This window comes from Rattus norvegicus, chromosome 19 (genome assembly GCF_036323735.1).
Source record: "Rattus norvegicus strain BN/NHsdMcwi chromosome 19, GRCr8, whole genome shotgun sequence".
Lineage (NCBI taxonomy): Eukaryota > Metazoa > Chordata > Mammalia > Rodentia > Muridae > Rattus > Rattus norvegicus.
Genome location: NC_086037.1, coordinates 677,773 through 704,433, shown reverse-complemented (window position 1 = coordinate 704,433; position 26,661 = coordinate 677,773). Strand labels below are relative to the sequence as shown.

At 43.0% G+C, this 26,661-nt stretch overlaps 1 protein-coding gene and 1 pseudogene across 1 annotated transcript; one reads left to right on the top strand and one right to left on the bottom strand.

The window, feature by feature from the left end:
- The first annotated feature begins 38 nt into the window (after window positions 1-38).
- Ctbp2-ps2 (C-terminal binding protein 2, pseudogene 2) lies at window positions 39-12,557 on the top strand (annotated as a pseudogene).
- A 6,602-nt stretch (window positions 12,558-19,159) lies between these two features.
- Cmtm2a (CKLF-like MARVEL transmembrane domain containing 2A) lies at window positions 19,160-26,280 on the bottom strand. Its single transcript, NM_001013142.1, has 5 exons — window positions 26,017-26,280; window positions 25,755-25,913; window positions 22,497-22,598; window positions 21,725-21,804; window positions 19,160-19,507 (listed from the first exon to the last, which is right to left on the bottom strand). Exons 1-5 carry the CDS (start codon window positions 26,173-26,175, stop codon window positions 19,504-19,506), a joined length of 504 nt encoding a protein of 167 aa, NP_001013160.1. The 5' UTR covers window positions 26,176-26,280; the 3' UTR covers window positions 19,160-19,503.
- Between the last annotated feature and the right edge of the window lie 381 nt (window positions 26,281-26,661).

The window sequence follows — 26,661 nt, the reverse complement described above, 5'->3', positions numbered from 1 at the left end:
AGGGTGTCCTGAGGCACAGGAACTCAGAAACCACATAGCTCTGCAAAGAAGCCCTCTCAACAGAGGAAATTCCCAGCTGAGCTCAGGACCCTTGACTTCTCCTTTCCTCTCTTCATTGCTTCTTTCCTTCTTGGCTCCTTCCAAGGAGAGAGTCACATCGAAAAGAAAATCTAATGAAAGACATTCATTGGGGGGACCGTGGTGTGTAAATGTGAATCCGGGGTTAACTGCTGGACTGGGTAGCATGGAATGGGACAAAGGGGCAGTCTTTATATAGGATCTCTGAGCTTCTCTGGGCAAATTCAAGTCCTGAGCTTGGGGAACTCAGGGATTGATAGGTTTTCCTGTTCAGAGATTGGTGGCTTTTTTTTCACCCCCTTTTCCCTGCATCCAGGCCATGGGTTAGGGTGGAAAGTCCTTCCTGGCCTCAGCTGTCTTTGCCAAGGTGCCATCTCCATGGGCCGTCTGGGGGGGCGTGGTTAATGGTGGAGAAGGAGTGCTGCAGAGGCAAGAAAGGAGATTTACAACCATGGACAGCTCCTAGGATGGCTGCAGGCTGAGGAGATATAATGGTGCCTCAATTTTACCTGGGGGCGCCATTTTGTACATCTCTTGTGGGATGTTTTACTGCAGCGGTCATAGACTGAAATGGGATGACCTCTGCTTTCATGCATTTTGCATCATGCCGCATAGACATTACACATACCTCCCAAATCTCCAGAACCCCGATTCTCTGGGTTGGCTGGCAGCAGCTCCTGTGGATGTAGTTGCTGGATCTTGAGTTTTCAGGCTAGGCAAGGCACCTTTTCCACACAAGGACAGAAGACTGCTTGCTAGGCTAGGCAGCAGCCATGAAAAACAGGTGCACACGGGACAGCCTGCCAGCAGCTGTTGAAGCCAGTTCCACAGAGGACCATCGCCCTGTGATCACCCATCAGACTGGAGGGGCAGGGCCAGCCTGACATAATCAGGCTTGGAACCCACCATGAATCCTGCATCTACCAGGCATGAGTGCAGGAATGGGTCCAAGTGTGACTCCAGCCACTCTTCTTCACAATCGAGTCTGGGATGCTTCCTCACCTTCACAGTCACAGGTGTCTGTTGCCTCTGCTGCACCTCACCAGGGACCTTCAGTACTGGGAACACCAACCAGCCAGGGATCTTCAGTACTCACCACACTATCTAGTAAGTCCATGCATTCAGTGCACAGAGATCACATTACCGACAAATTACCAAAGAAACACATCCAACATGAGAAAGTGACGCCGCCTCAACGATCCAGGGTACTTACAACCATCAAAAGACAAACTGAGAGCACAGACAAGGTGATTGAATCCAGAGACTGCTTCAAGCACTTTTGCTGCTCAGCCAATGGGATGTTGAAGGTCTTGAGGATGGTGAACAGAAGCTGCCAGCTGATTGGCTGGGTGGAGGGAGGGTAGGTGGCCTTGGGAGTTGAGCACAAAGCTGTTGCTTGAGCAAAGTCTCCACTGTTCCCTATGCCACACTTTGCTGTTCCCTTTCTTGTCCCCACACTTTTTGTTTTTGAGACAGAGTATCCCGGGCTGGCCTGGAACTCACTATGTAGACCAGGTAAGACTTGAACTCAGACCTGCCTGCATCTGCCTCCAGAACTAAATACTGATCTGCCACACCCAGTATTACACATCAATCCTCAGGACTACAGGGTCCCCTGTCCTCCTCCTCTTAGGATTTCCCCCTGACAAATGAAAGTAGGAAAACAATGAGTAATGACAGAGTTGTAAAGTAGCAAGCACAACCAATAAGAACCACCATCCAGAAGAACTAGTCAAGCAATACATGAGAGGCAAGAATCCAGGACAAAGGGAAGAGAGAGAGGGCAGCCATTTAAAGTCAGGATGAGGGAGTGAGTGCTCCTAACCATCCCTGACAGTGAAGGGACCTGAGATGGGACACAAACCACCTGGGAGGGAAAGTTTCAGGATCCAAACTGAACCCAAAATAGAGAGATTCAAAGGGAACAACGTGAAAAACAAAGGAAAGCAAGGGGCCTGTAAGGTGGCCAAGTGTGGAAACTGCTAGAGCCATGTCCAAACACCAGACTGCAATCCCCAGAACTCCTAAGGCAGAAGGAGAGAAGCATCCCCTGCAATTATTGTCTGACCTCCACATGCACCCTCTCCAGCAACCATCTCCTCAAACATAAACAAATGGGGTTTAGCTTGTCATTTTAATTCTGAAAGGATCCTTCCCTAAAGTATTTCTTAAACAGTGAATCATAAGACCGAGGGTTGATTTCAGGGTCAGCCCTTTCAAAGCAAAAGATATTCTGATGACGCTCCAGCTGTTTACACAAACACACACACACACACACACACACATTTGGGGAAGATTTGCTTTTCTGAAGACTGAATCCACTTGCATTTGTCAAAAAAAAACAAAAACAAACAAAAAAAAAAAACCTCTACCATTGAGCTAGGACCCCATCCCCTTTTTGAGTAATTATTTTATAGTCAGTAGAACACTGACATTGAAACCTGATCAGGTTTAGAAAAAGGAAACAAAATAGAGATCTCACAGAACCAAAGCAAAGATTAATATACAAGATGATTAGCAAGTGTGAGATCACAGGATGGATCCCAGAACGGGAAAAAATGTTACCATATTAAAAAAAATTCATCTTTACTTTTAAAACATATATCACACAGAGGAAAGCAAGGGTGATTTCCTAACATTTTTTTTTTTTTTTTTCGGAGCTGGGGACCGAACCCAGGGCCTTGCGCTTCCTAGGCAAGCGCTCTACCACTGAGCTAAATCCCCAACCCGCAAGGGTGATTTCCTATTAGAGCTCTTAAAATAATCCACATATTATAAGTGAAATGTTCTGAGATTAAATCAGTGTTTGAGAACATGTGCAAAACATGAACATTTCTTTCTGATTCCCAGGAAGGAGGAAGAGGAGGAAGAGAGAGCTGGAAAATAAGAATTGAGATTTCATTGCCGTTCTAAAACTAAACATCTTTACCCCAGAATCAGCAAGCTCTTTAGTTAGGGTATCACACGTGTTCTTATTCACGTGACAAAGAGAAAGGTGTCTGCCATGTTAGTGAGTACTCTTCCTGGTGACCATCACTCCAGAATCCCTCATCATGATGCAGGAAAGGAAGTGAGACTATCTGAAGAGAGGCAAGGCTATTTCCTTTCACTGGCACAATCACAAGTCTTAAATCCACTAGGAGATCACATAGAGAAAAATAACTTAGCTGGGTGGCAATCAAATTAATAAATAAAAAGCTTTCCTATAATCAACTGACATGTAGGAAGCCAAGCCAATGACGAACACCTCGATTAAATTCCAGCATTCAGGAGACAGAGGCAGACAGATCTCTGTGAGTTCAAAACCACCATGGTCTACATAGTGAGTTCCAGGACAACCCAGGACATAGTGAGACCCTCTTTCTAAAACAAAATAAAACAAGCAAAATAAAAAGTAAGGAAATGTTTCTCTTCACTACAGTCATCAAAATGACCCATAGTTAGCAAAGAAGTAAAAATAAAAACCAATAAGAAGAAAACTTCAAAACCTTACCTGGGGAGAAAACACACTAAAATAACAATTTGTTATTGATTAAAAGTTAGCTGAAATGCTAATGAAATGCCAACAGGTTTAATGTAGGGACACAACCAAGATACACATGGGTGTCACAAACAGTCCAAGATGAAAAATGAGAGTTCTGGATCCAACAGGAGCACTAGTGAGCCACCCTACCATTTGCAAAGCCCTCTGGAGGCTGGAGCAATGGCTCAGCACTTAAACTGGAATCAGGTTTCAGCAGAGGTGGCTCACAATCCCCTTTAAGTGTACCTGCAGGAGTCTGACAGCCTTCTCTGGCCTCTGTGAACACACACATGTGTGCACACATACAACTTTAAAAAGAAAAGCACTTTAAAATTTAAAAAAAAAAAGGAATGAGAGAACAGAGTGGAAAGAGATACTAACACATCTCAGAATTTAGTAGATGACAAAGATTGAGTTCTTTGTCCATTAGGCGACATCCAAGAATCTCGCAGGGACTGACTGAGATAATCAGCTGTTCAGACAAAGAAAACTGGGGTTCTACCTCAGTGTTCTGATCAAAATCAGCATCTCTTTACTTCTATATTTACGGGTAGATTTTCTCCTAGAAATACAGACCAGTAGTAGTGATCTCTCCTCAGGAGACAGACTTGCTAGGAGTGGTGGCCCTCACCTCTAATCCCAGCACTTAAAGCAGGCAGCTCTCTGGGAGACTTCGGTTCCCTCTGAGAATCCAGAAGGCAGTCCAGGTCTCTTGGAAATGGAGTTATAGTCGATTGAGAGCCAGCATACGAGTGCCAAGAACCCAACCAAGTCCTCTGCAAGAAGCACCAATTGCTATTTCCCACTGAGCCATCTCTCCAGCCCCACCTATCTCTCTATTTTTTATTTTGAGATAATATTTGAGCCTGTTGGATTGCAGTGTCCAGCTTCAATATGATAGTTTCTGCTTCATCTTATATTTCATTCTGTCATGTTTGGTTGTTTTCTCTTAGAAGTCTGTTCTTTTCTAAAGAGATACAGAAAGGGAGTGGTTCCAGGGGAGAGGAACTTGGGAGCTGTAGAGGAAGGCTAAACCAAGGATCTATTTTCAATAACAGAATAAAATAGCTAAATAAATAAATAAATAAATAAATAAATAAATAAATAAATAAATAAATAAATAAATGGGCAAAGTTAAGAACATGCTCTAATTTATTAACACGATTGAAAATGTAAATTTCTTTAGAACATTGTTAGCTTTCAGACAATTCTGCTAAGCTCTTCTGTGGCACCTAGCAACAGCCTAGTCATCATCTGCCTCTCCACCAGGTACACCGGATGAGTCAGGTGTGAGCAAGCCAGGTGCAAGCCAGGGACAATCCAGGAACAAGCCAGGTGCAGCAGCAGCAGCAGCAGCAGCACAGCAGCAGCAGCATATGAGAAGACTGTTTGATGCTCTTAACTCTTCCTCCTCTTTCTCTGTTCCCACGGGATCTTGGCCAGCCTCTCTTCCTCTCTAATCCTTTCTGTCCTTCTCTGCCCTCATGGCTCTGTTCACTTCTGGAGTTCTCCACTCACAGACCAATTGGAGAGTTTTCCCTTCTGGTCAGCAAAAGGGCTTCCCTGGAGGCCTCATTCTTCTACTGATTGCTCTCTCTCTCTCTCTCTCTCTCTCTCTCTCTCTCTCTCTCTCTCTCTCTCTCTGAAAACCTGGCACCAGGTGTGCCCTGTCTGCTCGGGTATCTGTCCTGGTCTCTCTTCATTCTTGTGATGTACTAGGAACAGCATACCATGTGGAGACACCTCAGAAGCCCGAGGCAGCTCCAGAGTGGAGACATGTCAGTAGCCCATGGCAGTTCTTTGTAAAAGAAGTTGTTCCCATTTCTCCTAACCTTAGCCCTGGACAACAGCTGTATAGAGTTCATTTGTGCATGGACTGCTTTCCAATTGGCCTTAGTGTGCATAATTATTCTATTATATCTGACTTTCCTACTTCCTTCTCCTTCTGCTCTGGTGAATTCTGTGGAACTAGATGTTCACTGATGTAAAGATTCTTAAACAATTAAAAATTGAGGCATAGGGGCACAGCACAGCACAGTCCTAATGGCCCAGGTGCATGCCATGTGCTCTCATCTTGGAAACAATGTAATAACTACACAATGGTAGTTCCAGATTAATGTTTGACTTGCAAAGAAAGTTTGAAGAAATCATGTATAGAAATATTAGAAAATGAAACAGAGCCACCTACTACTAGATTCATACAGGATCCATTACCAGAAAGTGAAGGAACTTACTGGAATCATGAAAAAGCATTAGTACAAGGGACATAGTCATGGAATAAGGAAAAATGGAATAAGGGAACACAAACATGAAACACTAATTCAGAAAGGAAAAACTATTGAAGTTATGAAATGAGTTTTAACAATATTTGAGAGTAGTTCCTGGTCTCCTTTGGATATTTACAAATAAGAAAGTATAGAATGCATAAATTTTATATTAGTAAAACTAATTCACAACACTGGGACTCTGAGGAGAGTCATTGTGTGCAGTGTGCAGAAGCAGGAAGCTAGCAGAACTGGTGAGTTAAGGGTTAACTTGACTCCTTCTGGCCACAGTCCGGCAGCTTTGTCATTTATCATTAGAGCTTCACAGGAAAATGCAAGTAGCAGCTTTGTCATTTATCATTAGAGCTTCACAGGAAAATGCAAGTAGCTGACCTCAGAGCTCTGAGTTCTGCAGCATAATAAGTCAAAAGTTTAAATAATGATAAGTTTGCAATTATTATTTTTGCCACAGGCCTAGGAATAGGAGAAGCTTGAAACTTTGGGGAACAACTGTAATTCTTAGTTCTTTGTGGGATATGGTAATTCTTTTGAATTTGCTCTGGCAATGATTATACAATGTCTTTTTTCTGCCTGCTTTTGGAGTTAACAAAGACTAGGGAAAGTTAAAGACAATGAGAGAGTGTGAGGAAAGGGAATGTGAGGTGTGCATGGAGAGTGAGCGTGGTGTGAGTGAGAGAAAATAAGTGTGTGAGAAGAGTGTGTGGAGTGTGTGGAAGAAGACCACACAAGTGTATGAGTGAGAGAAAGGGAGTGAACAAGAGAGAGCACAACCTCCAGCCCAACGAGGGAGGGGGGAGCAAAAGTGCATGCAGCTTCAAGCTGGGGGGCCCGGGGGGCTTTAAACCTTGAAAAATGCCTGTCAGCTTATATGGAAAAGTTGTCTGTGTAGTTATTATACATACGCCTTCCAGATATCCCTGCTTCCAGTTTAGAACTCTGATCCTATGTCGAGGCTGGACCCGGCAGTGATGACCTGACTGGACAGCTTGTACCAACTCGTTCTAGTCCTTCCTACCTGTGTTCTTAGATGCCTTCAGCTCAAGCTGGTGAATCCTTCCAGCCCATGGGAACTGCGTACAGTTATTGCCAACAATCCGGTAAACGGAACGAAAGTCACCATTCTGTATTTCTCTTTTTTCTAAGCCATGTTTCTTCCTGCCTGGTAACCCTCCCACATCTAGTCTATAACTTAAAACAGATTAGGGCAGGGTTGGGGATTTAGCTCAGTGGTAGAGCACTTGCCTAGCAAGCACAAGGCCCTAGGTTCGGTCCCCAGCTCCGAAAAAAAAAAAACACAGATTAGGGCAGGGTAGGGCATATACCTGTTCCCACCAACAGCTATTCCTAAATCTAGCCGCTAATCTCCTAAATTAAATGGATCATTTGTGAATTTGATTCCAAATTCTACCTACACTCCTATTCCGTGGCACTGGCTCTTGACCTGCCCATGTGGACCTGTGTGCCCCTTCCTGCTCCTCCCTGACCCGCCCTGACCCGACCCGCCCCCGCCCCTCCCCGCCCCTCCCCCTACCTCCCTGCAGCTGACCAGCATCAATAGTGCTGTCTCCATTCAGAAACTAAGATTAGGACTGGAGAGATGGCTCAGCAGTTAAGAGCACCTGACTGCTCTTCCAGAGGTCATGAGTTCAATTCCCAGCAACCACATGGTGGCTCACAACCATCTGTAAAGAGATCTGATGCCCTCTTCTGGTGTATCTGAAGACAGCTACAGTGTACTTATATATAATAAATGAATAAATTAAAAAAAATTTTAAAAAAAGAAACTAAAATTACTGATTTCCAGATTCTCACTGACACACACAGATGATTCTCTGCTCTACACTTAAAAGTTCTATTCCCCCACTCCTAAAAACCTATCTCTGACTTCTTTGCATATTCTAAAAAGAAGTATGTCTTAAGATTTGACTATGCTGGCCTTCCTCCTGTAGCTTGCCTCTCACCAGCTGGCTTCCATGGCCAGGAGGGAGCTGCTGGGTGACATGAGACGCCGTGGTGAGGAGGACACTCAAGTGGGCCCCCACCTTCAACTCAGCTGAGTCAGCACAGCCCTTGAAGCCTCCGTGTGAGAATCCATCTTGATGGGTTCTGAACTGTGAAAGTCATTCTCCTCAGTCCCAGCACAACCTGGCTTCAAGGCCTCCCCTCCAGATGTTTTCGGAACCTTGCCATATAAGAAAAACCAAGAGTGGGTCTTACTTTGATTTGTTTGCAAGTAGTTATGCACAAAGGCAGGAGGAACAAAAATGCGTGCTGGAGGTGATTGCTCAAGGCTGCCAGGGGGTAATTTATGGAATTTTGCTGACGATCCTTGTTTAAAGGAATTCCCTGTGAGATTTATGAAACCCTTCCAATTTCTTATCTTTCAAGCAAGGGCTTCATTGCTGTAAATGGTGGTGAACCGATGAAGCTGCGCCTCCTGAAAAATCAGCCCATCGCATGAGCTGTAGAGTTTGTGAACACATTTATATTGGGTCCATAGTGGTGCAATGCACACAGACTCCTGTGAGTTCCCCTAAGTTCTTAGCAGACTGTTTTGCCTTTTGAATCAGAGAGTTGCAAAGTTCAATAAAGAATGGCCCTTGTAGATAAGCACAAAATCAAGCAGCAATGATTGGACAGGGTTTGTGAAGGTATCCGCCCCCAGATCATGAACAACCTCCTGTACCCCCGCCCCCTAGTGGCACTGATGGAGACTGCACTGTGGAAATGCCCATCCTGAAGGACCTGGCCACTGTCTCCTCCTGCAATGCACAGTCCACTCAAGAAATCCATGAGGTGGTGTTGAATGAGGCTGCAGGTGTCATGATGTACCACACTATCACCCTCACCCGGGAAGACTTGGAGAAGTTCAAGGCCCTGAGAGTTATTGCTGAATTGATAGTGACTAAGACAACGTGGACATCCAGGCTGTTGGCGACCTCGGGATCGCCATGTGCAACATCCCATCTGCTGTGGTGGAGGAGAGAGCAGATTCGACAGTCTGCCACATCCTCAATCTGTATCAGTGGAACACATGGCTGTACCAGGCCCTACGAGAAGGCACAAAGGTACGAAGTGTGGAACAGATCCAGGAGGTTGCCTCGGGAGCTGCTCGGATCCGAGGGGAAACATTGGGCCTCATTGGCTTTGGTCGCACTGGGCAGGCAGTTACTGTTCAAGACAAGGCCTATGTATTCAGCATCATATTTTATGACCTCTACTTACAGGATGGGGTAGAGCGGTCTCTGGGCGTGCAAAGGGTCTACACCCTGCAGGACTTGCTGTACCAGAGTGACTGTGTCTCCTTGCACTGCAATCTGAACGAGCACAACCACCAACCTCATCAATGACTTCACTACCAAGCAGACGAGGCAAGGAACATTCCTTGTGAATGCAGCCCGAGATGGCCTGGTAGATGAGAAAACCTTAGCTCCGGCCCTCAAAGAGGGTAAGATACAAGGAGCTGCTCTAGATGTACATGAGTCTGAGCCCTTCAGCTTTGCTCAGGGCCCATTGAAGGATGCTCCAAATCTCATCTGCACACCACACACAGCCTGGTACAGAGAACAAGCATCACTAGAAATGAGGGAAGCAGATGCCCCCAAGATCCGTCGAACAATCACAGGTCCCAGAAAGTTTACAAAACTGTCAACAAAGAAGTCTTCGTTTACTTCAGCTTCTAGGTCAGTCATTAACCAGCAAACAATTCATCCTGAGCTCAGTGGTGCCACATACAGGTGTCCACCAGGCATTGTAGGTGTGGCTTGAGGAGAGCTTCCTCCAGCTATGGAAGGAATCATCCCTGTGACTCACAACCTCCCCATAGTGGCCCACCCTTCTCAAGCTCCCCCCTTCAACCAGCCCACAAAACACGGGGACAATCGAGAGCACTCCAATGAGCAATAGCAGAGAAAGCCTGAAGGTCCATTCAGAGAAACTTGGGACCGAGAGACAGTAGAAAATGGATGAATTTGATGGTCTTTTAAACTGATCCTGGACATCAATGATACTGCAGTGTTAAAGCTTCAAAAGCTAGAAAAACAAGATGGTATCTGCTTCCAGAAGTGTAGAAAGACTAGGATGTGATTATTAATGACCAAACTTCTGTTAGTGTGTGTTAAGTTTTTCATCTGTGCATCAAATTACAAAGAATAGAGCTTCTCCTTTATCAATCCCTGGGCACAGCAGTTCCTGGGCAGCTTGCTGTAGAATGTTGCATCAAGAGCTCCGAATATCAATAAAAAATTGAGAGGAAATCCCCATCAAGGCTAGTCCCTTTGGTCTCCAGGGGCTGGTGCCTCCTTTGCTGATAGGAAGATTAAAATTAAGACAAGATGGGGAGGACATTGTTTGCCGGTGTAGACATCTCTGCGCACAGGATTGAAGAAGCAAAAGCTCCTGTACAGAAGGCTTCACATCTGAGCAGTGAAGTCAGTTGTGAGTTCAGTAAAACCCTCTGATAATACAAAAAGGAAAAGAACAAAAGAAAAAAGTATTAAGTTTCACAAGCTGTTTGTACTCAAATATATTTTCTCAGTTTCAGCTCCTCAGCTATTTTATTGAGTGGAAAGTCTTGGAGAAGAAGGGTTCAAGAAGAATACTGTTGTATTTCCTTATGTCTCGGGAAACACTTTTTATGGTAACTTGTCAGATTGTCTATGAACAAATCCACTTTTTTAGACATTGATTAAATTCTTTTCTTCATGTGATATTTTACACAAGAACACTTCAGACATGCCATTAGCTGTGACTGATTTTAACAAATCCTATTAGATTTGTATCAGCTAGTTACATGTTCTATTCATAGTCTTGTGAATCATTGCCTTTTTTGTTTTTAAAGATGGCCTATTTTGAGCCTTTGTATAGGTACATTCCTGTTTTTGTGACAAAAGAAAAACTTTCAAACTGTCCCAAACAGAAAAATAATGGCTATAGAAGTATGTCTTGTTTTAGTGTGAGTTTCCATTACTGTATTTGTTTATAGTAAAGGTGGACATTAGCATTCAGTGCAGTTTTCAATAAAAAGTAATGAAAACTTCTTTTAAGTCCTGACATTTAAGTATATCTCACCTATGTAAAAGCTGGGATATCATCACACTGTCAGTCAGCCAGCTTCCAACTCTTGTGGTACTAGTAGTGTCTGACGTCACAGAAGTCCAAACTAGGCAGGCTATCCTGAAGATGAGGCAGTGCTTTAAGGTGAAGTCAGTTCCAGAAACAAAACTGGTTTATTTTAGAATTTTGATTTAATATGCCCAAATGTAGTAGGATGTGAACTCTTTTTGTTTGGGGGAGAGGGAGGGGGATAACCTGAGCTAATATTTACAAAGTGACCACAGACTGAAGACTTCCACTTGTACTTACCTTCTAAAGTAGCATTCAATGCTTTTAAGTCTCACAATTCCAAGGTTCAAGAGAGAACAAAGTGTCTTACAAGGTAAGCCTGCCTGGCTGCCACCTTTGCAGGAGGGTGGGCCCCCTTAACTGCTCTATAAAATGAACTCACATGGAGAGCTCACATGAAGAATGCTACCTTCACAATCACAGATCTTGTCAGTGACTGTGAAAAAGAGGCCCCAACCATCTACATGCCAGTATTTTACTTAACATTTGCTATATCTAGCAAAGTAAACCTAATGGTCAGAAACAGAAAGTCAGATCTGAATCCCTGGTGTACCTAGGTTTTGTTTAATTAGATTGCAGGTGCTTAAACAGTCCTTTAGAAAGGATTATATATAAATTGACTCCAAAGAACAACATCAGAATAAAAACAAAGTACTGGTTTCACCCTAGAAAAAGAACCATGTAGTTATAAAACTATTACTGGTCCAGTCCATCTAAAGATACCTACACCTGCCACCCAGCCATGTATAATCTTTGACAAAGGACAGCATCACATTTTCTTGGGACAATAATTTATAGCTGTTGGCTTAGCTCAAGAGCTTAACATAGCATTGACTTCCCAAAAATGTTGGCCTTTTCCCAGCCAGCAGTCTGCTATAGAAACTAATGAAAGCACCATTCTTAAGAGTCCAAAAAATGAAGCCTTCTTTAATTCTTTCCCACAGGGAAGAATGGGTACCTATCTTACATGTGGTCAGGGTCGCTGGTCATAAATAAATAATAAATAAATAAATAAATAAATAAATAAACAAACAAACAAACTGGGGAAAGAACACTCAAGAAACTACAATATGCAGAACAAGGTTCAGTCCTGAGCCCAACTCTGTACCACAAGGTTTGGGTACAACATAGATGTACGGAGAGACTAGTTTTTCCCTCTCAGCTCTTTGTGGCTTTCTTGGGAGGAAGGCTTTGCTTAACTGGAACTGCCTTCTAAAAAATCAACTCTACACATGGAGATCAGTACTCTAGACCCTATGGATGCTAAATGCTTAGAGCAGCAGCCTTCTATTGACTTTGTTATTATTCACTGACAAAAATGAAAATGAGACAGTTTGTAGAAAAATATTAACTACTGGAACAGTAACATTTACCAGTATAGTTATCACAACTAATTTATATGGAGTCACCTAACTTTGAAAATTACTTCCTGGTTTTAGCATGCAGCATAAATGACCTTTCATCCTGGGAACACCTTTTTACTGAGTGTTCACGAGAGAGAGAGAGAGAGAGAGAGAGAGAGAGAGAGAGAGAGAGAGAGAGAGAGAAACTAAAGACATAACAGTTCATAGGTATTTTTTTTCTTTTTAGTATTCCAGAAAACCTTAAAAGTTGGGTACACTCCAATACCATCTCATCAGAAAAACAAGATTTACAGTTTTCACAGCCTTTTCAGTAAAGGGGAAGAAAAGAGGAAATGTGTGTATTTGCCACTTTGCAACAGCTTGCCACAGCAGTCTTAAGTGCTTATCAGGACACTGGGTATTGTGCCTGAAGAGGTCAAAGATATTTACCCAGTACTAATACATGCCTGAAGTGGTCAATTAATACTCTCCATAAGTGTTTTTCTAAAAGTATGGTTTTAACTTTAGTGGCTGCAAAACTTCTCAGACTACACAGAAACTGATCATACAATGCATTGACCAAACTGCATTTTAAAAAGTCTCTATTCTGTACTGAACTGTATTCCCAATTAGCCTAAGAAAAGACATGCCCTTAATACAGGATCTGCTTTGAGCAGAGGTTACAAAGACAGGAAGAATCTGAAGACTGACTGCATGGCTCCCTGGGAACAGAACAGGCTGAGTCCAAGTGACTGTCACACAGCCCTCCCAGTGACCAGTGAGCCTGCTCCCTTTCTATCCATCTATCCACGTGGGTATAACTGCACAAATGCACCTGCCCAGAGTTAAGTAGGAACCCTCTTTACAGGGCACTCTTCCAAACAAATAAATATCTAAATAATGAAAGCGGCAAATCAGAAAACTTGAAAGCAACAGAAACTAGAACCCTCTTCAAAAGCAACAGGATGTTTATGTTAGGTTCACTCCACAAACTTGCTAGTTTTTCTTGAAGTTTGTTCCTAAGGGTTTGATTTTATTTTATTGGGCACAATTAAAGGCTTTTTTATCAAAAAAAGATTGATTATGCTATTAACTCTCATCTAAGGATTTATAAATTGCCCTTTGGGTATGGGTTAAAGTCTAGTTTGCAACAATATTTGGCTTTTTTTCAGCTCTTTTTAAGAACACATATGTGTGTACTTAACTCAAATTCCACTCTATGTATATAACGGGTTTAACTCTGTGTATATGTGCATATAATTTGAATGCTACATTCATAGATAGATAGACAGTTGATAGGTAGGTAGGTAGATAGATAGATAGATAGATAGATAGATAGATAGATAGATAGAATAGATAGGATAGATAAAGATAGACAGATGATAGACAGACATACAGATGATAGATAGATGAGATAGATAGGATAGATAAAGATAGACAGACAGATAAGATAGATAGATAGATAGATAGATAGATAGATAGATAGATAGATAGATAGATAGATGTACTAGGAAACATGTTTTAAATATTAGAACGATCAGCCACATACCTGCCATGTAACATTACCATCTCAAGATGATTACATGATATGAAGCAGCAATTATAAAATTTCTTAGCCCTAATGAACTGTTTATTATTGTGTCTCTTTTTAGACTAAAAAGGTAACAACGAGTCTCATATTTTAAGTTGATGTGGATTTTTGTGGGAATGCTGTTTCTCCTGCCACCAGCCACCTATGTTCAATTCATCCTCTGGTTTTCTGGCCACTGGATCTAATCTCATAGGGATTCAGATGTTATTTAAGTGTGGATAATTTTGAAGTTGTTCATACTGTTCTACTGCTATTTTATGCTGTTCTACCTTATTGCTAGCTCTGAAAATGTCTAACTGCTCACACTTTACAAACTCAAGCGTGTTTTTAAGTCCAGGATCAAAACAGTAATTGAAAGTCTGTGTTCACCGAATCTTGAGTCATGTGACCTGATTCCATTCTGGAATAAAACCAATGCATGTCTAGTTGCCATCTTTGCTAAGGGCTGAAAAGGTGGCGCCGTAGCTTCACCTCCATCTTGATTAAAGGCAGTCACATGGCTGGCAGCCATCTCTGTTATGGGATGTCATGGCTTCACCTCCATCTTGCTTAAGGGCAGGAACATGTGACATGAGCAGATCAGAGAAGCAGGTCTCCAAAGATACTTTAAAATTGAGATACCATTTTGTATGATTTCTGTACTGTCTTGACAAATTGTTTACAATGTTGCTCTATGTTTTCACTTTTTAAAAGGTGCTTTAAATATTATTTTAGAGGTTTACAACATTAAAAAAATTAAAGATCACTGCCACAGAAACATGTTTGGCCTTGGTTTTGTTTAAGTTATTAAGATCTAATATAGCACTAGATTTTTATAAGCTATAAATTTTTATAATGATATATACTATATGAAGATCAGAAAATTCCTAGTCTCTTTCTGGACTATGTGTACAGTCACCCTAACCCTAACCCTAACCCTAACCCTAACCCTAACCCTAACCCTAACCCTAACCCTAACCCTAACCCTAACATAGATTGAAGAGTTTTGTTCTGATCCTAGAAGAGCTTCAACTCAAAGTGGTGATTTTTAAGGTCCTATCCTAACAGGTTCTAGTCTCAAAAGCTACTATAATTTTAATAATGAAAGCTAATAGTGGGTAACCTTATGAATGATATCTTTAATATGTTCAGGATTATATTTAAAGTCATGCTAAGAACTGATACAGTTAATTACAAGGATAAGCTTATTTGACTTCCTGTTTTATGTTTGCTGGGTACAATTTAGAGCAAATAACTAGAAACAAACAGATTGTTTAACTCAGGTATACTGAATAGGTACTAGCTTTCAGTCTTGTCAGGAATCTTCTGGATATGGCATTAAATATTTATTTAAACTTACTATGACACAGACTCCAAAATACTAACAGTGATCACCACCCCCCTCCAAGGTCTCTAAAAAGATATAGGCACAGTGATAAAGGACTCCATCTGGATTTTGGTACACCAACCACTGGGCACTTGTCTTGCCCACTGCCAGGGCCCAGCCTGAACTGTGGACAAACAGGATACCCAGAGTGTTAATTGTCTCATGTTGCTTAAGACAAGGTAAAGTTATCTCTCCCATGTTCCTCTTCCACAGGAAAGAACCTGATAGCCAGACTGTCTCTGCCCACATTATGATGGAAACCATGGGAGCCTGGGAAAACTGTCTAGGTTGCAAACTATGGACTAATTTCTCTCATTTTAACTAGTATATGGCATTTGGATTATAATTTACCCTTCTCAGGTCATACTCACAGCTAAGCTAACTGTAGCTTGACAGCTAGAGAACAACAGGCAACTAGCTGCTTATCCCCGAGGTAATCCACCACCATGTTAGTCAATTCATTAGCTAGTTAAAGCTACCAGATCTCTGCCTCCTGTAATTATTTTCTTCTCCCTCCCAAGTGGGATTGAAGCATCCTCACTTGGGCTCTTCTTGTTCTTTAGTTCAATGGATTGTATCCTAGGTATTCTGTATTTTTTTGGCTAATATCCACTTATTAGTGAGTACATACCATGCATGTCCTTTTCGGTCTGAGTTACCTTACTCAGGATGATATTTTCTAGTTCCATCCATTTGCCTGACAAACTCCTAATGTCCTCATTCTTAACAGCTGAATAGTATTGCATTGTGTAAATGAACTACATGTTCTGTATCTGTTCTTCCGTTGTGGGACATCTGGGTTGTTTCCAGCTTCTGGCTATCACAGATAAGGTTGCTACTGGGTAGGAGAGGGGAAGGGGAGGGGAAAAGGGGATCAGTCATGAGAGAGAGGCCTGGGGGCCAGTAGAATGAATGGAAACAGGCAACCTCAGGGATGTGAGATTGGGGGGACCCTCTAGAAGGTACCAGAGACCTGGGAGGTGAAAGAATCTCAGAACTCAAAGGGAGGGATCTTAGATGAAATGCCCTACAGTGGGGAGAGGGAACTTGTAAAGTCCACCTTCAGTAAGAACATCAAGTGGAGGGGTGGGGTTCCCATCCCACAGTCAAAACTCTGCCCCAGAATTGTTCCTGTCCAAAAGAACTGCAGGAAAAAAAATGGAGAAGAGACTGAGGGAAAGGCAGTCTAGTGACCAGCCCAACTTGGGATCCATCTCAAGGGGAGGCTCCAAAACCTGACTTTATTACTGATGCTATGGCGTGCTTACAGACAGGAGCCTAGCATGGCTGTCCTCTGAAAGGCCCAACAAGCAGCTGAGACTGCTGCAGATACTTATATCCAACCATTGAACTGAAGTCAGGGACCTCTGTGGTTGAATTAGGGAAAGAAGCTGAGGAGGAGGGCGACCCTATAGGAAGACCAGCAGACTCAACTAACCCAGACCACTGAGATCTCCAACCAGGCATCGAACACTAGCTAGTCCAAGGCCCCCAACACATACACAGCAGAGGACTTCCTGGTCTGGGAGAAGACATGCCCCAGGGAGTAGGGAGGCCTCCAGAGGGCAGGGGAGAGAGGACATCCTCTTGGAGACCTGGAGGGGGCAGGGGTGGGTGGGTGAGGAACTGTGGGAGAGTGGACTGGGAGGGGGTAATAACTGGACTGTAAAAAATAAAAGTAGATAAAATAAAAAAATTTAAAAACAAAATTACCAGATCTCTTGCTAGAAAAGCAAATAGGTATGCCTTGCTCACAGGCTTAGTAAGAAAAGAGAAGCAGGCTACAGTAGCTTTTTGCTATTCCTTTAAAGAAACTCACTTCCCAGTGACTTCTTTCGGTGATCAACCACCTGTGTCTCATAACTGAATAAGAAAAATTTAAAATTTATATAGGGTCTGGAGATATGAAAGCTTAAGTTATGAGGATCTAAAAAAGTGTTTTGAGGATCTCAGAAAATGTTTCGAGGTTGGTAAATGCAAGCTATGAATGTTGGGAGGATGTGAAAAACTTAGGTGGTAAGAGGAAAGTGATTTAAGGCACATAAAAGATGAAAAATGCTTCAGTTTTCTTCCCCTCGCTATGTTACTGTTGTATTAGGACTTTGAAAGTCCAGAGTTTAAACACTGTGGGAGGTGCCATTCCTGGGCTGGTAGTCTTTGGTTCTGGTAGTGGAGTTCTGATCAATTATTAGCTTAATGCTGGTAAAACATTCTGCTATATGATCAACTATCATAGTTACAAGTTCAAGATTTTAACTTTCCTTTGGTCATCTTTTAAGTAGAGACTTAAAAATGTTTCTCATTGTGCTAAATGTATGTACACTCAGTCTTCTGGATAGAAGGGGAAAGCCCCTCTTGACCTTCTGCTCCACGAAAGATTTTTGTCTTCCCTAACCACACTTTAAATAGCGTCTTAGGGTTTCTATTCCTGCACAAACACCATGACCAAGAAGCAAGTTGGGGAGGAAAGGGTTTATTTGGCTTACACTTCTATATCACTGTTCATCATTGAAGGGAGTCAGGACAAGAACTCATACAGGGCAGGAACTTGGAGGCAAGAGATGATGCAGAGTCCAGGGAGGAATGCTGCTTACTGGTTTGCTTCCCCTGGCTTGCTCAGCTTGCTTTCTTATAGAACCAAAGACTACCAGCCCAGGAATGGCACCTCCCACAATGGGTTAGGCCCTCCCACCTTGGTCACTAATTGAGAAAATACCTTACAACTCACTCATGGAGGTGTTTTCTCAAGGGAGGCTCCTTCCTCTATGATAACTCCAGCTTGTGTCAAGTTGACACACAAAACCATCCAGTACAAATAGTGTTCACGCTTTAAACAAATTTATTTTTTTATAAATTTAAAAAGATTCTTTTAAGCTTCAGGGAATTCATGGACCCACCTCTCATGGGTCAAATGAACTCTACCTGGATAAATACCCCTGTTGATTAATAGCATAAGTTTTCTACCTATTGTCTATTCCAGAGGGTGGGATTCCTCCCCCTTTCCCTGGTTTTGGTACTCCCCTATGCCAACTACCAAGACCATGGGCCCAAAGGTTTCAAATATATACCTACGGGGGAAAAAACCTTTTCCCTAACCTACTCAACTTTATATTTTCTGCCTCTAATATGTATATATAGCCTCCTGACAAATATAGGTGTTTACTCAAAATCTGCATCCAGGACAGCTCTAGAGTAGCTACCCACAGGTGCTCCAGTCTAGCCTCACAGACTGTTCCAGCTGGAACCGCACAGTATGACCTCACTCCTGACCACCATTACCACTTCCTAGCTCCTCATTTCAATTGAGCAAAAAGGGAGGAATGTTAGTTTGCAGGTGATTCCCTTAGGCTCTTCCCAGGGAGGAACCTAACACCAGCATCATCACCTGCATTACCAACAGAGCTAGGAGCAGCAGAGGTAGCATTCTCTCTCTCTCTCTCTCTCTCTCTCTCTCTCTCTCTCTCTCTCTCTCTCTCTCTCCTTCTTCTTCTTCTTCTCCTCCCTCTCTCCTTCCTCCTCCACCTTCTTCCTCTTCCTCCTCTCCTCTCCACCTCTCTCTCTCTTTCTCTCTCTCTCTCTCTCTCTCTCTCTCTCTCTCTCTCTCCCTCCCCTAACCTGTTCCTGATCAGTCTCTCTTCCTCTCTTTCTGTCCCCTCTTCCCTGCTCCCTTTTCTTCAGGTCTTCATTCCCCTCCATTGCCGCAAATAAACCTCCCTCATACCAGGTCTGTTTTGTGGTGTTTATTTCTTAGTTGCACACTTTGGTATGGGTCTTCCAGGTACCCTCGCTGGCCACCAGATTATATTTCATAACATTTACAGTTAAGAGAAAGGTCAGCCACACCTACTGGTAGATACAGTAAAGATAATTTATGTTCTGTGGGTATCCTGAATCCCTGAGAGCCTTCCCCAAGTACATCATGGACTGTTTAGCAGTGAGCAGAGATCACCTTAAAAGATTTAGGAGTACCACGTAGTTGACTAAGGTGTCTTATGACAGGAAAGGTAGTTAAGGCTTAACGTTGAAGTTTCTCAATTACAAGCAAAGGCCAAAGAGCTATCTCACCATCTTGTCAAGTCTGCACATATATAAGGCTATGAGAAAGAGAATGATGGTGACTTCAAGTCCAGTGATAACGATATATGGTTCATGGGCTTGTGCCATGATGAAAAAGGTCATAGAGGCCACAGTTATTACCTAAAAGGAGAAAACAGAGACATAGTCATCGGTCATACAAGTCTAATCTATAGAAACAATCAGTTTATGGGAAGGTGTGTGCCTGTGCGGTACTGGGGGGTGGATTCAGGGTCTCAGGTATGTGAGTGCTGTACCATGACTTAACACATATCCCTAGCCACAAAATGAGGTCTAAAAACAGTAAGATTTCTGCCATACATTGTAGACTTGAGAGACATGGCTAACATGTGGAACTGATTCCTGCTTGCGGTTTAGAAGACTAAGTGACCTGTTTCAAGTGCAGCTAATCACTCCACTGTGTTTCTCAGGCCTGTCCCTTCCGAGTATCTCCCTTCTCCCTCAGTCTGCCCTCCTCTGACAGCTCTTCTCTTCATCTTCCTATAAGCACATCTAGGTTGTCTTCTGTAAAACCTCCTCCCAAAGCCCTTTCCTCTCTTCCCCAGACAAGCCCTGTTCTGTTCTGCTTGTTTTTTGTTTGTTTGTTTGTTTGTTTGTTTTCTGCTTCTTGCTACTTCTCAAAAACATCTACATCCTGGCTGCCTAGAATTCTTCATCGTCTGCTCCCTCACAATTCTTTAACTCTTAGTAATCTGCAATCTACTATTAAACTTCAGTTGAATGCTGCCATGAGGGGAAAGATGAAGGGGAGAGTGGGAGTGGAAGAGGGGGAGGACATGGGTAGAAACATTGTCAGAAGAAAACTAAATCTATATGCATTTTCATGCAATTCCTCTTACTAAATACATTTAGTGTGGGAAGAACCTAAATGATACCTGTTAAAGAATGGATAGAGAACATGTGACTAGAGCTCGGATGTAGCTCAGTGAGAGGTGTGAGAGGTCCCTAACTTAACACATGTAAACGCATTTGTTAATCCCCAGAGACACATGGACACGCACATGCATACACATACCACATACATACACACACAGCCACACACATGCTCTGGAACACACAGGCATGCACAGACACACACAGGTGCACACACTCATGTACACACACACAAGTGCACACATGCATGAAGGGCAGGGGAACAGGTCTATCCATGTAGATTGTTGTCTGTAAGCAGGTGAGGGTGGGTGAAAGACAAGGCTAGAGCCTGTGATTGGACAGTAGAAAAGGAGGGCAGGCTGAGAGTTTTGGAGAGGCAGGAGAGAGTACTGAGAGAGGGAAGGAAGGAAGGAAGGAAGGAAGGAAGGAAGGAAGGAAGAAGGAAGGAAGGAAGGGAGGGAGGGAGGAAGGAAGGGAGGAAGGAAGGAAGATGGAGGAAGAGAAGGACGACCCAGATCCATGTGGCTTTAAACAGTCACAGGTAGCTATGAATATCATTTAAGGGAGGGATTATTACAGGACAATTTGTCCAATAAGTGGCTCTGAGTTCTTTTGGCATTTTGTGGGGTGAGAATTTACTGATATAAATCTGACTGATAAATTACAAGCCTCCAGAGTTTTGATTTTACTGGCTTAGAGGGGTTTGTGACAGGTAACCATGAGATGAGTGCTTGCTGCATGGGGCAGCGAGATCACTGGGGCTGGAGAGTAGCTGGCACTAGCATGGGATGGTACCTTTTTTATATATTATTTAATGCAACATATTCACATAATGGAATGCTAGTGAAAAGAATGAAGTATTAATACGGATATATATTGACATATGACTCTCATGATTATGATGGATGAAAGATGACAAATGAGTTCACAGTAGGCTATTTATAGGACATTCTAAGAAATAAAAGCTCATCTGCTGTTACAACAAAAGCTGTATTTATAGAAAGCAGAAGTAAACTTTATAGAAAATACACAAATTACAGAAAACAGATGAGTGGACCCCTGGGGTTGGAGTAGGCAGGAAGAAGGAATTAACAAGGGCATGAGGAACATTTTAGGGGTTTGGGTGCCAATCAAGTGCCACTTCACAGACGCACTCTGGGAAATATATTATTGAGTAATTTTGTTGTGCAAACTATCATAGAAATATAGACACCAAGATGGCGCTGATATCACCAGGTGACATCATCTCATGGGACCGCTGTTGTATGGGCAATCAGTCTATGACTAAGGTTTGCCATGTATGGCTGTTTTAAATATGCTGCTTATGGTGGATAACTTCACAGGTGTATATCTATGTCTAGTCGGTCAAATGACAACCACGATGGAAATGCAAGTGTCTTTTCCCATCAACTATGATAACACAACCTTCACTATTTCATATAATACCTCATCTGAAGGCCTCTGAAGTGTGGGAGTTGAAGAAAAATATCGAGGAAACAAGAGATTGCAGCAACTCCCATGAAGATCTAGGAAAGCAAATGGCTGTTCATTATTTGGGGGTCATACGTACGAGGAACTCACAGAGGCCCTCCCTTGTCTTTTATCAGACTTGATGCACAGTGTACCCCTCAAACTTCCCAATCCTGGACCCTAGGTCTGCCATCTGTCGTTTTGTGCCCAACGGCCCCACATCTTTTTTCCTTTCTTCTTTATACATACATGAATGTCACAGATAGCGGGATGAATTTCCAAAACACCACCTGTTTTCTTTTTAAACTGTGTCTTGATCATTAAAAATTTGCAGGGGTTGGGGATTTAGCTCAGCGGTAGAGCGCTTGCCTAGCGATCGCAAGGCCCTGGGTTCAGTTCCCAGCTCAAAAAAAAAAAAAAAAAAAAAAAGGAAAGGAAAAAAAAGAAAAAAAAATTTGCTATGACTCCAAGCTTTATGTATTCGTTCATTTGAGATATAACCTCATACACCCCAGAATGGCATTGAAATCACGTTTAAGCCAAAGATGGCTTTGAACTTCTGATCCTCTGCTTCTATCTCCTTCGTGCAACACTATAAACAAACATGAGGCACCACGGTAGGTTTTTGCAGTATGGTAAATCAAGCAAGGCTAGCATTCTACAGGATGAGCTCCCTCCCAGCGCCTGACTCTAGGATTTATTTGACAGTGATTTAAGAAAATCCACAGCTAAGCAGAAAACACCTTACCATAGCAGTTAAGTAGGGCTTTGGCAATGTTCGTCTAGCCTTGAAAGCAAAGAATACAGAGCCTGCGAGGAACACACAGGAGAACAGGCTGTTCAATAGATCCTGAAAGTGGGAGAGAGAGAAGTTGGTCTTAGAGAGCTGTGACCCGTCCACCCTGGAAACAGCACGATCTCCTCCACGGAACCATTTTCAAATGCCTCCCTCTCTCTGATCATTTAACATAAAACATATAAAGGCAAATGAACTTCTGACCAGGCAGGTCAACCAGTCACTCCATGCTGGCTCCTGTGAGTGGAGCACAAAGTCTAAACTTAACTGGCACAGCCCTCAGGAGACACGAGATACCATCTGGTCTACATAATCAGCTATCTGGTGCCCATCAATAATCATGTAAGTGAATGCATAGCCAGGTCACTTCCTGGCACCTCTGTTGGGCTCCTCCCCTCATCATCTCTGTTCTCTCCTCTCAGGGCCTTTCATGAGCAGTGTTGCTGGCAGGACATTCTTTCCCTCTGACTTAGCACTGGGAGCCTTGCAGCTCCCTCTTACCCCAGCCCCTGCCTCACCCCTGGACCACCTTCTGTGATGGCTTGTTCCTTTATTAACTCTTTTTCCCTTGGGGCATCTGGTCTTCTCTTACTGCATACAACCTTTCTTCTCCCAACACAGAATGTATGGGTGGTGATAAAATAAAGAGAATAAAAAGCAAAACAAAGCCCAGAATTTCTATGTGTTTGTACCCATTGTCCCATTTTTTTTTATTTTTTTCAGAAGGTCTAAATATTAATTTGTTTTTAATTTTAGGGGGATGTACAATCTTCTTGCCAATATCCCTACATACTCTCATTGAATATTCTGTCCAATTGTATTTTAAAAGAAAAGAGTTTAATTTATATTTTATGTGTATAAGTGTGTTGCCTATAAAGAATGGAGTCCTAACAAATCTGCTCAGTGCCCAAGGAGGCCAGGAGAGAACACTGGCTTCATGGGAGTTAGACTTCCTGCAGTTTGGGAGCTGCTTGGGTGCTGGGACCCTAACCCAGCTCCCCTGCAGGAGCAGCCAGTGCTCTGAACTGCTTCACCATGACTCCAGCTCCTGCCCTAGTCTTCTTCTTCAATGCCACCTCTGCCTTACACAAGTCACAGGATGTATAGAAGTCTGGATTCTCTGAGTCTGCATTAGTCTGCTCAGCACACCATTATGAAATGCTATCGACTAGGTACCTCAAACAACACATGCTCATCTTCTCAGCGTTCTTGGGGTGGGAGGACCAAGATCCATGGACCAGAAAACCCGGTTTCTGCTGAGAGTCTTCTGCCTGGCTGGAGACAGCTGTCCTTCCCTCTCTATCCTCATATGACCTTTCATTGGACAGAAGATGCTACTGTCTCTTCTTGTAATGATATTAATAATCGTTTTATATCAGGGTCCCCACTCAGTGTTTTCTCTTTTCTCTTTCTGGCTCCCTCAAAGGCCCAGTCTCAGGATATGAATTCACGGAGGACACAAACATTCAACTTGTAACAATTCCATTAGTTAAATCCTGCTCTAGCCCCAAAGCTTTGTGGTAAATCAGGTGTCTTTTAATTAACTCATGGTAGTTATAAACAACTATGGCTTCATTATATTTTCCTACATGTATATAAAGTATTTCAAACATGTTCCAGGCCCTTCTCCCTGTCACCTTCTCTTTGTGCTTCTTATTCTGGATTCTCTGCTCCTCTCAACTATCCCCACCTTCTCCTCTTTTGTGTGTGTGTGTGTGTGTGTGTGTGTGTGTGCCCACTTGGGCCTTCATGCTCGTATGCAAGCCTGGGCCCCAGTGAGTAGTTCACTGTGGTTGGTTTGGGAGCATGGATGGGGATTTGTATACAGAAGCAAGGCATCTTACCAATGGCTACAAGCTGAAGAAAATGTCTGTTCTTTCTGCATCAATCCTGTGACTACATACAAATCTTTTAGGTTAGCCCCTGAACCTTCCATGGAGGGTGTTAATGGGCCAGATTGAGTGTATAGAACCACAGCTATTGTGAATTCAGGAGTATAACAGCTTCGTCAGTCACCTCTGTGCACCAGAGCTCATCCGTCGGCAGTTGTGTCTGCCATCTCTACGGTAAGAACTTCCTACCTGGGATTGCAGCAGATTTCCCAACTCATTAGGTTTCCCTTGATATCCATTCACCAGATTTCATAATCTTGTCATAAAGCTGAACTTGTCTTTCAGCAGGTTTATTCTCAGACACGAGGTAGACTCTGCATGGTGTGAAGGTCACATTTTCTCACTGCTCTCTGCTATCGTGCAGCAGCACTGCTGTTTGGGCCCCAGAAACCTTAGTCACTCATTTGGACCAATTGTGGCTGCAGATTCCTCTGTGTTCTCTCTGAAGAGACTCATGTTACATGGGAGCAATCCTTATTTCTCCGCCCCACTCTGCACACACCTGCACATTCTTGTCACATTATACTCAGATTTCAGTTCAATAAGAGACAGGGTCAGCAGGATTGATAAAGAAAGGCTTCACTAAGAAATGCAATGCCGGGTAGACACCTCTTACTATGATCAGATGAGTCCTTGAAGCCCAGTTTGTCAGGATTCTTACAAAAGCTATTATTGATCATTACCAAATAGTTTTCTGGCAACTTATATTTTTGTTGTCAATATAGTAGAGTACAAGTGTATTGATAGAGTTTGAAGACAAAACCATCTTTACATCCCTGATGGATGATGCTTCTCTGTGATAGGCTGCTCCGATGTGCTGCTTGATTTGGTGTGCTAACATTTTATTGAACATTCTAGTCTCTATTTTCAATGTAAGGAAGACCTATGTTTATTTTTATCCTAACATCTGCTTTCAAGGTGGAATCCCTATCACACAGAATATTATACAACCTTTAAAAAGAGAGAAAGAGGAAAGGGAGACCAAGGAAATGGAATGGAAAGACAAGAAGTGAATCTTACATGTGGGATTCTTTTAGCATCTGACAAAAACAACATTTCAAACAAGTGGGGGAAAGATGAATTAATTATAAAGGAATAACAGGGTTATGTTGTTGTCAAATTATTTACTTAATGATTAAGATAAGGCAGAAATGGTGCACCCCCAAGGCACCCAAACAGATCAAATCACTTAAATGCAAGAAATAATTAAAAAAATATGTTTGTGGGTAAGTCCTCTTCAACCCAGCTTCCCAGCCTAAGCCCAAGTTCCAGGTGTAAGAATGTGACTCACAGCACCTTCACCACAGTCGTTACTTACTGTCATAGGCCAGAAGATGAAGGTAATGTACCGGTTGATGGCAAAGGTATTAAGGAAGATGAAGAATATGTAGATTGCCACTTCCATACTGAGGACCAGGACCAGAACAGGATGTGGGAGCATTGATTCAAAGTAGTCTAGTGCAGTGATTATGCAGCCCTGGGTGGAAAAAAATTAATACACGTGACCTACTGCAAGCACTCTCACCTATTTCCGAGGTCCTCTCCCATCCCAACAACACCTCAATTCCAATCCAATATACCAAAGTTATAAGCTTTGTAACGGCGTGTCCCGACAGCCAGAACTGTTTATTGCCCTCTTTCAGTTCAAACAGATAGCGTCGAATCCCTTTTTTGGGGGTCGTGTCCTCCTTGCGCTGAGCTCCTTTGGGCCGAAATGCATACCTTATTCCTGATGCCATGGTTGTTAAAAGCAGTTCTTAACTCCCTACCGCCCACCCTTGCGTGCAGTCCCCGAACAGGCCCAGCTCAAGAGAGAGCCGGGTGCCTCCAGACCTGTTCAAGGGAGGCTCTCAACTGACCACTAGAACTACAGAATTCCAACGCTTGCTCTTCCTTGGCGCGAGCCCACCTCATCTCGTGCACCAGCAAGGTCTCCTCTGTCCAGCGGGAACCAGGCAGTCCGTGCACCCACGCTCACTGAGCCCCACTGGTCCTAGCCAGGCCTTCCTTGAAAAGGAGTAACTGGCTTCTGGCTGTTGCTCCCACTCCCTGGGGTGCTTTCCCTCCAGACCTCCTGGGTCAACCTTGAGTGGAAGTATAACTCGCAACTTTTCCAGAAGGCCACATGAAAACGCGGAAATGTTGCCAACTTAAAAGCCTTGCATTTAGGGTCACACTCACGTGGCATGGGCGCTCCGTGATGGCCTGGAGGGAGTGATTCTATA

Bases quoted from the DNA above. Each gene is read 5' to 3' on its own strand.
- Cmtm2a (NM_001013142.1), bottom strand. From the start codon at position 26,175: ATGGCATCAGGAATAAGGTATGCATTTCGGCCCAAAGGAGCTCAGCGC. The intron at 22,599-25,754 runs GTAAGTAACGAC...TCCCACTTTCAG, and splicing joins TCATCTTCTGGCCTATGACA to GATCTATTGAACAGCCTGTT. The intron at 21,805-22,496 runs GTAAGGTGTTTT...TTGCTTTCCTAG, and splicing joins AGCCCTACTTAACTGCTATG to ATCTTCATGGGAGTTGCTGC.